Source organism: Culex quinquefasciatus, chromosome 2 (assembly GCF_015732765.1).
Source record: "Culex quinquefasciatus strain JHB chromosome 2, VPISU_Cqui_1.0_pri_paternal, whole genome shotgun sequence".
In the NCBI taxonomy this organism is placed as follows: Eukaryota; Metazoa; Arthropoda; class Insecta; order Diptera; family Culicidae; genus Culex; species Culex quinquefasciatus.
Window position 1 is genome coordinate 88,254,785 of NC_051862.1, and position 11,148 is coordinate 88,265,932.

Below are 11,148 nucleotides of genomic sequence, written 5' to 3' on the forward strand. Positions count from 1 at the left end.
GGTAAGTAAACTTTTTTTCATAGGAAAATAACTTCTCTGTATTTCTGAGAATATCTGTCCTTAATACCAATAAAAAAACTAACTTAGTTGACTCACTTTCCCATTTTTCGCAATTTCCACGACATTTAATTAGCCTTGCCCTCTCGGTAATGCCACGTCAGCTCACCCTTCTGACAGCAAGAAGATATTTATGGTGTAGTGCTACTGCTGCAGCTATAGAATACGGTGTGGAATTCTAGTTAACATCGACCTTGACAGTAACAAACCCGCACACACACATGCTCAAACTTGGAGTGCTTTTTTTTTGCATCACGGCGCTCGAAAGAAAAACGCTTCCCAAAATAGAAAGTGTCCCTTTTGAGGCAGCAACCACCGCCATGAGTGTCACACACGTTCGCACAGCACAAAATGCATTTTTTGCGGCACTCACACAGAGGGAAAGAATCGTCAGTGGTGTGATCTCTTGGCGTGGAGACGGTTTGGAGTACAGTACCAGCCCGTTGGATTGATGCATTGAAACTTAACAAGCAAAAATGAGAACAAAAAGAAGTACAGTGTTGCCATTTTTGCTGTAATGTTGATTGCAGAGTTGCCAGTTTTTTTATTTTCAAATATTTTGTTTTGACTTTAGTTGTCAATTATTAAATGTTTCAAGTAAAAAATGTAATGAAAACATTCGTTTAAATAACAATTGCACAACACAACGTGCGTCGAGTGGGTACGACAGCAAAGCCAATGTGTACTCTCGTATGAGTGTGTGATTCTGGCACCGATTGACCTCGCACACGACGACGACAATGGTCGAATGTCAATGGCAGAACGAGGTTTCTGCACTCCGCTCTGGAAAAAAGCACTCAAGGGCAACAACTCGTGCAGTACAGATGCGATACGTTACTTGGAATTCCAATATTTGGAATGTATTTGTTCCTTCTGTCATTTACTCAAATAAACTGCGATCAAACTAGCAAATCCGCTCTGTTCACGAAAAAGTTTGTCACACCCATGAAACAATAAAATAACAGCGAACAAATCGGAACTTACCTCGATACTTGGGAACGAACTGCTGGATGTCGCTAGGAATGTTTTGGTAGAACTCTAGTTCACGCAGGTTCAACGGTTTGATGACGGTGCTCTGGTTCAACAGCAGCAGGCGCGTGTGGCCGCCGACCTGGGATGATAAGTAATTATAAGGAAAACATAAGTATTATTTTAGATTCAGGATTTTTTGTTAACTCCACCCTTTCAAGCCTAGAGCATGAATAGGGATAAAGTAATGTTTAAGAAATTTACCAAAGTCCAAAGTCAAAGTGTCGATTTAGAACCCAATAATGTTTAAATTATTCTAATTAGCGAAAATAAAAACTATTATTTTTTCGAAGTAGTAATCGATAATAACGAGGATTTTCATATAATTTTAGATTCGAATTTGAATGACGATGTCAAAATTCAAAAAATTCACTTCGGATAATGATTATGATGATTTTTGATAGTTAATCTAAACTACTCTCAAGTGATTTAGAATTTTAAAATCCAAGATGGCGGCCAAAATGGCGGTAATTAAATATTGAAAAAATGCTTTTTTTAATTGTATTAGGCAATCAACCATACAAATTTGAATAAAATGGGATTTTTTTTGTCGTGACTCGGTTATTCGAAATCCCATAAAAACCTTCGGATAATCGAAATTTCGTATATTCGAGGCATCGGATAATCGAGTCTGGACTGTAACACTTTCTAAAATGGTGAGAAGTTAGTTTAAATTGCATAATTTTTGACGATGAACATCCTAAGTTTAGGTGCAAAAGACATCCTGATCCGTTTTCCTGTACATTCAATTTGATAGGATTTTTTTTTGTATTTCATAAATAAAAAAAATCTGGCAACGCTCTCATGAGTAGGATTAGTGAAATTTCACAATTTCGCGGAAATCCGTGAAATCTGACTTTTTCCGCGAAATCCCGTAAAATTTTATGTTTGTGTGAAGCTGTAACAATTTTTCTCAACATATTTTATCAAACTCAAATAGGAATAAAAATAATCTTAAGAACAGTAGTACATAAACTCGTTCAGGTTAGAGAATTTTGATTTCGTAGACTGTGTGAAATTCTTGAAATTTATTAATTTTCCCTAATATTTTTTTTCAGATAATATCATCATAAAAATTTCAACCATATAGACTATTTAAGTAAATTTAATTAGTTATCAATTGAAAAGCTTGATATGAACAATTAGAAGAATTAATCAGTTTTTGAAGTATTTTTAGGAACTAACTAAATTTAAAAATATTTTCATTCGCTGTAGGAAAATTTTAATACGTTTTTATTTGAATGGTATAATTTCAAAAGAAATTAAAAGAATCAAACTTGGTTTTATTCAAAATAAAATGAACAGTATTTTTAATCTTTCAAATAACCTTTTAAAAACATTTCAGTTTTTTTCTGAGTCCTATTTAATTTTAACGAAATTCGATTATTTGGGTGAATGATTCTCGCGAAAGTATATATATTTAGGTGGATTTTGATATTTAGGTGGAATCTGGGTGATTATTTCCATGAAAGTTAAAAAATACCACCTTTTTTGTTTTCTTTTCTAATTTTGAATAAAAATATTGATTTCGTTACAAATTACATTATTTTTGTGTATTGATTTTAGATTTAGTTTTTGAAAAGAGAGATGAAAACCTTAAAAATTATTTCGAATGGGCTAAATGTCGCAGAAAATTCAAACCGTTTTACTCATTTTGGCTTGACAAGATTATTAAATATTGCTTCGATATGAAATTTAAAAAAATGTAAACTGATATATCGTCGAATATTAAAAAAGCAGTTCAATAAATGAGAATAGTCATGCGCTACATTTTGTTTCAAAATATAAGTAGATTCAAATACCCATAATCCACCTGGTGGAAACTTTTTTGAAAACTAGGAGATTTTTTTTTGTGTCATGGTCAAATTTAGTGAAGATTTTTTTTGTAACAATGTATAATCAAGAATAAAAAGTAGTTTCTGTGATTTAAACATAAGATTTTCAGAATTATTTTAACATTTTTCACATTCCGCGAAATTTGCGTGAAATATGGTGTTTTAAAATTGAGGTCCCCGTGAAATTTGCTATTTTCGAGCGTGAAAAATCACTAAGTCTACTCATGAGCTATCACCATTCATTTCAAAGAAAATTACTGTAGTAAAACGTGCCGATGGACATAAAATCGAAAGCAAATTAAGAACTTTATTAATTTCAGGCCATCAATAATTTGATTTACAGCATCACAAAAATCCTACTTACTTCATTTTAGTTCGACAATGTTTTTTTTAAGGAAAATTAAAAAAAAAATCATATTACTGAAAATTTATTGAATCCACAAACAATATGATATTTAATGATTAAACTGAGTTACAGACGATTTAAGCTTAAAATTTCTCCATGCGCAAAGCGAACTATCAAAATTTCTGAGCGTTTTTCTCTAAACACCGAGTTGATTTACGGGTGCCACGATATGTCGATATGGGATGGACCTAATTGGCTGAAATTTGGCTTGAAAACTCTCACGACCTCTGGAGTCGAAACCCATCCCCTACCGGTCAGTATTCCCAGTGAGCAGATTTACTCTTTGAAGGGATCTGACTTTGCCGAGCCAGACAGGAATCGAACCCATCACCTTCCGCTTACAAGGCGAAACCCGTAACCTCACGGCCACGGAAGCTCGGCAATAAACATACCTACATAAACCAAAAACTGGCGATTTTTTTATATGAAAAACAATAAAATATTTTTATTTTATTTTTAAAACAAACTTTTTGAAAATGGACACAGAACCATTTTAACGAGTCTTCACCAGAATTTTGATCCGATTTGGTCAAAGCAGTGTTGAGATATCATGGCACCCGTTTTTTTAAACTGCTAACTTCAAATAGGTATATCTCGGCAATGCAAATGTTTTCAAATTTGTTTTGTTAATTGATGAAAATGTATATTTTAATGCCCTGAAAACAGATCTCAAAAAAACTTTAAGGGTATGCTCAAACCACTCTCTGACTTTTTTGCCGATTTATATGTATGTAACCCCTTAAGTTTTCTGTCGTTCTAAAATTTGTTCAAAAAATTAGGGGGCAAAATACTAAATGTTGAAAATATTCATTGAAAAAAACTTGTACAATTAATTTAAAATTGTTTATAATAAGGCAAGCAAAACTGTGACGTAGCAAATGAACTCAAAGAACTCAGTATTCATTTTGTGAGTGCCATTTGAGTGGTTTGACAGGTGTCAATGAGGGAACTTAGCATTTTTTTTGAATTTGAATTTGCTTCCGATTGCGCGAAACGTCATAACCCGAGTTTTTTTTTGTTTTAGTGCTTCTCGCCGTGTTCGTGTACGTGCACCTGACTACGTAGGTGTTCCTGGTCATTCCCGTGGCCGTGCTCTAGGCCGTTTCCTTGTCCGGACTCCTGCCCGTGTTCGTGCCCGTGCTTCTGACCGTTTTCGTGTCCCTGGCCGTGTAGGTGCCTGTTCCTGGACATTCCTGTGGCCGTGTCCTAACCGTGTGTTAGTGTCCATGCAAAACGGAACAGCCGGAACAAAATTTTAATTTTTAATTCTAAGTCCCGGCACTGACACCTGTCAAAAAAGTTCATTTGGTTATTTACCTTTGAGGTTAAGTTCCGAGCTTTTCTCCTTTATACATCGTAAAACAATTTTGGCGACCTCGACTAAGGATTGCCAGGTTGCCAGATTTTCAAAATGCCCCACAGGATAAAGATAAACCAAATTTTGTTACAGATTTCGTTAGATTTTACCAGATTTTCAATTTTCTGCCGATTTTGAATAAATTTGTGAACAAAATAAACGTAAAAATCACAACATTTCTTTCTTAAGCTTATGATGTTCATAGTTTAATACCTCTAAATCAATTAAATTATGGTCTTAACGTGGCGAATTACATACACAGAAAAAAATAATGTAAATTTGGAAGCTGTAATTTTGGAAGGTTGAATATTACCTCTTTTATGATGTAATTTTACCTCAATTTAGACTGAAAAAGTGACATTACACCAGAAAAGTGGTAAAATTACACATTTCCAGAAGTAAAATTACACCTTTTTTCTGACATAAAAATATACCCCTTCCCAGATGAAATATTACCATGATTTTTTTTCTGTGTATTTTCCAAACAAATAAAATCCATCCGCCACTGTTGCATTTTGCTTGCTTCATTTTCCAGATTTTTTTATTAGAACTTGGCCTGGCAACCCTGCCTTTGACCAGAGGCATCATTAAAGCATAAAAAAATTATACAAATCTTATTTACTGTCAAAAAATTACTAAATTAAAAAAAAAGTCGTCGGCGGGGTTCTCGAAATCCTGTCCTTTGGATTGGCAAGCAAAAATGCTCTCCACTTCACCGTGGAGCATTGGTAGCCAAGACTGAGCTTTGAATACAAGTTTCAAACTTCAAGTTGAATTTCAGGACTATACAAAATTGCAGAATACCGTGGAGGATACCGTGGAGATTTTCCCTTGTCCTGTTAAAAAAGTAAATCTTCCCACTGACATTGCTATATAGAAAAGGTTACTTATTTCTCCGGGAAGTGCACATTTCAAGGAATCAAAATGGTTCTAAACATTGTTGAATCTTCTTGTCAAAAAGACTCAAAGCTGGAAAAGATAACCCATAAATCGACACTCTGATTACAATCCCTCCACACAACAAATGTCTACAACAACTCACCTGATTGTTGAGTGGATACAGCGCGATCTCGTCCTCGTCACTCTCCGTGTCATGTTGCTGGTGCTGATGATGGTGGTGGATACTATTGCTATTATGATGATGCGCGTGGTGATTGTGGTGCTGGTGGTGGGTCTGAAAACTCGGCGAACAACACTGCTCCGCCCCGACGCCACCTCCTTCGAGCGCACAGCTGGTCTGCACGACCCCGGAAAAGTGATGCGCGTTGGCGAGCTGCTGCTGGTGGTGATCCTTCAAGTACGGCGAGAGTTCGTTGGCGCTGCTTCGCCGTTTCGGCGTTAGGCAGAAGCTGGAAATGAGCGCCGACGAGTCAACGACAACGGGCGTCGAGCTTGGCTGTCTGAGCTGCTGCTGCTGCTGAAGTTGTTGCTGGCCAAATTCTGCATGTTGCTGCTGCTGCTGTTGGCTACTGACGTTGTAAACAAAACTGTTTTGCTTCTGTTGCACACTATTGGAGACATGCTGAGTTGTAGTGCGTTCAGTATCTCCCATGCCCCAATGTCCCAGAAAATATACCATACCCTTGTGGCGAAATTTGTACCCTCGGTCGGCAACGTGTAACGATTTGTTGTAACGACGGTGGCGGTGGGGAAGGGTGTTTGTCAATGTCAGGCGGGGGCGTACCCGTTAGTACCACCGGCGGAAAGTGAAACCTGGCTGCTCGACTCACTAAACCACGTTGTTCGGCCTGCGGAGCCACCTTAACGAATTTTCCTATGCACTTGAGAACGAAATGTCCCGTCGGCTCTACCAGCCACTGACGATGGCACTGAACACTGTCCACCGCACTACTAGTCACGGTTAATGGTTCTGCGAAAAAGGGAGAGAAAGAAAATGAAGAAGACAGTTAGTATCGAGAAGGTCATAAATATTAAAACACTCAACAGCATGCAACTAATTCAAATTTTAGTCAATCAATGCGAGACGAGACACAACAGAACACTTTCTGAAAGTTATCTCAGGAATGAGGTCACGCACTTAAGTCGGATTATGTGCCAAGATTGTCATGCAGCAGAGAGGGTAGTGAAATTTGCGGTTGGCTGATGCAATTTTTCTTTTTGAGAGATCAGAATTGTAGAATTTGATGCGATAGAAACAAAACAAAATCATTTTTTGAAACTGATTGGAGGTAGGGGGCCATCCATAAACCAAATGGTCACATTTTTGTAAATCTCACCCCCTCCTATCTCGTAGACAAAAAACATATTTTTTGTATGGAGCGTGAAAACTCGCAAACCCTTTGGGGGTCCGGAGTTATTCATTCAATTTTTAGACGTTGAATGCTAGATCCTGTTTCACCTTAACCAATCTTAAAAATACCCTAATGAAGTAAAGGCACCTCAGCAAAAATATTACCTGAGAAAAAATCGCTACACTTTCCTTTTTTTATTATTATTTTTTTATTTGTCAACACGCGATATCTGAAACTTTTGGTTAAATTTGTCACGTTCAAAATGAAATTTTGTGAGTTGCTTTTTTAAATATTGTAATTTTGAAATCAAGGCTTAGCTTTTGAAAGAACGCAAATAAAATTTACACTCAAAATTAACGTTTGAAAACGGATTAATTTGACATATCTACAAACTAAGCCGTTTAAAAAAAATGCAAAAAATATTTTTACAAACGGAGCTTGTCAGTAATTAATTAAAAATTATGATAATATTTTTTTTGTGGGTCTCGTGGCGCAGGGGTAGCGGCTTCGGCTGCCGATCCCGATGATGCTATGAGACGCGGGTTCGATTCCCGCCTTATCCACTGAGCTTCTATCGGATGGTGAAGTAAAACGTCGGTCCCGGTTTCTCCTGTCTCGTCAGAGGCGCTGGAGCAGAAATCCCACGTTAGAGGAAGGCCATGCCCCGGGGGGCGTAGTGCCAATAGTTTCGTTTCGATAATATTTTTATCGACATAAGCAAACATGTTAACGTGTTTTAAGGTTTTTAAAATTTGGAACCGGATTACTGAGATTTCGGCATTTTAATGTAGAGTACAGTGTAGGATTGAGTTATAACAAAAAAAGCCCAATTTCCAATTTTCATTTCATTTTGTTGCTGTATTTGAGCAACATGAAGTCAAATCTTCAAGGTTCGTTAGACAAATTTATAGATTTTCTTTTTTTTTGCTGAAATTTTCGGAAACAAATATTTCAAAAGTTGGACACTAGTTCAAAAAATAAATGATAAATTATAAAATTATCGTAAAATTCAAACTTGAGGTGGATTAATAGAGAAAACTGCACACAAAAAATTTCTGTAAAGTATTTCAGTAATTTCAAAACCAATTTTAATTTAATAACCAATTCAAATAGAAGCGAAATTTTGATCATGATTTAAAAAAACTGGCAACACTGCCAAATATTGTTTTGCCCTTGCTGAAATAAAGCTCAAAACTTGTCTTTTAAAAATTCTTTAAAATAAGTAAAAAAAATCAAATTTTCAAAAAATATTGTTTTTACACACATCGATTTTATGAGTTAAAATGTGAAAAGAAAAAAGGCATTTTATTAGAGTGCACCTTTTTATCTTCAGTTATTTATGCCTACAACTTTTGTATGGATTGCAGTCAACTTTGTTTGTTTGAGTAACACTACAAAGTTCAAGGCAAGTAAAAATTACCAAAAAAATAAATAAATGAAATAGCTGATTTCTGGGAAAATTAATATATACTGAACATCAAATTCGAAGTCCTGGCTCGTTCTGTAAATCCTTTATATTTTTCAATTAATATACATCCAAATTGTTATTTTTCGTGATTAATTTCATTGTTACTATCTATATAATTTGTTATTGAAAAAAATTTAAATCATCCGCGTGTTTTTAAACATGTTACTATTGATTTACTAACTTAATTGATAAAAAAAGCTCTCTTGAACCTTACGGTGTATTGCATCAAATATTTAGGCTGTATGAACTTTATTTATAGAATGCTTATATTTATTTAAAAAAACAGTTTTAACGAGCTACACAAAGGATGGTTTAATATTTTTAATATTTTAAAATCAAAGCACTAAACTATTGACTAAACTGCAATACTTCAACAGGATGCTAAGAATCTCCGTTTTTCAGCCAGATTTCCATTCCACTGGTTTTAACGACTTCACCCCAACAAACGTTATCACTTTCAAATGCTCAGATTTAGTTTAAGGAAAATGTTTATTAAATTTCAAACGAAATGCAGAATTTGAAGCTTCACAAATTCTAACTTCAAGGACTGATTTCTATCTGATGTAAATACTCTTGAATTTTCCTCATCATATATTTTTTTATTCATATTTTTAGAAACTTGACTTTTTCAGACAAATCACTCTTCACTTGTTTTAATTAACATTCTTGCCGGTCACACTATGTCACTCTAAACCATTTGCCTATTTTGGTCACTCTTCACAAATTACACATCCGAATTTCCCAACACCAACAAACAAGTCCATAAATCCTCACTAAACAGGATGCTGACTTCTGCTTTGGCGTTTTCGAGCGACGACGGGAAATGCAACACATCTGCCCCGAAAGAAAACTCAAAATCTTTGAAAAGTTTCATGTCATGCCACACAGCCACTAAAAACTGCCGACATAAATCAAAACGCCGCCAGTCGTCAGCAAAATTTTAATTGAGCCTTTGTCCGAATTACGACCTAACCGACCTTTTCCCCCTAATTTGGACAAGTTAGACTGGTTCAGACTAGCGTGTGTCTGTAAAATTGCCGACGATTCACTTTCGTTTCATGTGTCAACGCGCGCGCGCGTGCCCATGATAATTATCGCCAATGATCGTCTTCTTCTTCTGTTTTAGTTCGCGACGAGTTTCGTGTGGCACTGTTGGGTTCATGTGACTTGGCGCTGATCGGGATCACTCAGCAGGTTCCGCAGTCAAAACACAGCCGTCTTCGATGAGCCGAAAGCCAAACAAAAAACTTCTCTCTTCTATCGCCGTCGTTTTGGTTTCGAATTTCCTCCTTCTCAGGAATAAAACAGAAAAAAAGCCGCTGGAGAACTCACTTTGATAACTGGCGTAAATCCCCGACGCGGCAATCATTCGTGAGTCATGTTTCGCACGATGAACCGCGTGTTTTGAAACGACGACACAACACTACTTCTTCTTGTTCCTTCTACGGAAAAATGCACGGATCAAATTCAAGTGGACCCAGACTCGGCGACACTAGCCTTAGTAACACTCAAAAACGAAAAAATCAATTCTCAACTCGAGAGTAAACTGCCAACTTGCACGTTTCCTTCCTTGGAGACTGCTCGCGAACGACTGAGAGCGGCCGAGCCGAAGATCGGAACTTTGAGGCGAATTTTGCGCGGCGACGACGATTCTCGCTAGAATTGGAGCGAAATGCGCAATACTCGCAGGCAACGCAGAGAGAGAGAGAGAGGGAGCGAGGGTAAGTCGCTCTCTTCTCTCTTGTTTTCGGTGGTAGAACCAGCGTTGCCACATGTACAGATTTATCTGTCATGGTACAGATTTTCAGCAAAGATCTGAGTACAGAATCTGTACCTACAGATGACAGATATTTGGATCACCGTACTGATTTTTACAGATTTTCAGATAAAACAGATTCTTACTCAAAATGATATTATTGAATAGTTAAGTTATTGCAATTATCTCAACATTTAAGAACTTTTCATTGATTAAATCTAGTTTAACTTTTGAAACATTTAGAAATGGATCAAGCTTATATTTTTTAACGATCTTAGATCCATTTATGCTAGAATATTTTGAACTAGGAGTCTCTCTTAATACTAACCCCCAGTACGCCGCGGGTAATTGGCTCCCTCCCACTAACATTTACACACAAGATCCTCTGTAGTTTTAGGTTTTCTTAGGTTTAAGAAAACTGCATTTACAATAGCAGACTCATTGCTAACCAGGTTTCAGTACCGACAAGGACCTAATAAAAATAATTTATAGCATTTCGTTCTAATAAAGTTATAACATAATTTCCAGCATTTCCCATTCTTCTCAAAAATGATTTTGAAATTAAGGAGAACACAGGTAAAATACAATCTAAAATACTTCAAAAATTTATTAAAAGTTGTACTGAATCATACAGAAAATAATGAGTCATAAAGTTTATTGTATTTTTTTATTAATTTGAGTATATTTTTAAATTATATGAAAACAACAAGATTTTTTTTATATTCATAATCTTGCTTATTGCATTTAAAGCATTTTTTGCAAAAAAAAAAGTTTGATAATAAAAATTATCTTTTTAGCATTCCATACTTTACATGTAGAGGGTGACGAGCGGGAATTCCCGGGAAATCGACCATTTTTTTACCTCTCGATTCCCGGGAAATTTGGTCGAGACTCCCGGGAAATTTCAAATTCATAAATATCGAAGCAAAATTATATAAACTTATCAGTAAAACATTTAAAAAATCGAAATTGTTTAGAACATTGGATG

At 35.9% G+C, this 11,148-nt stretch overlaps 1 protein-coding gene across 1 annotated transcript in view; it reads right to left on the reverse strand.

Annotated features, from left to right (window-relative positions):
* The window catches only part of LOC6048287, a 48,756-nt gene extending 38,744 nt beyond the window's left edge, over positions 1-10,012 (reverse strand). Inside the window, exons 1-4 of the mRNA XM_038255257.1 lie at positions 9,737-10,012; positions 6,266-6,554; positions 5,727-6,192; positions 1,042-1,168 (exon numbers count right to left, since the gene is read on the reverse strand). Of these exons, the coding sequence (XP_038111185.1) occupies positions 1,042-1,168; positions 5,727-6,192; positions 6,266-6,554; positions 9,737-9,773 (919 nt within the window). The 5' untranslated portion in view covers positions 9,774-10,012. The remainder of the gene's footprint in view (positions 1-1,041; positions 1,169-5,726; positions 6,193-6,265; positions 6,555-9,736) is intronic.
* Positions 10,013-11,148: the final 1,136 nt, after the last annotated feature.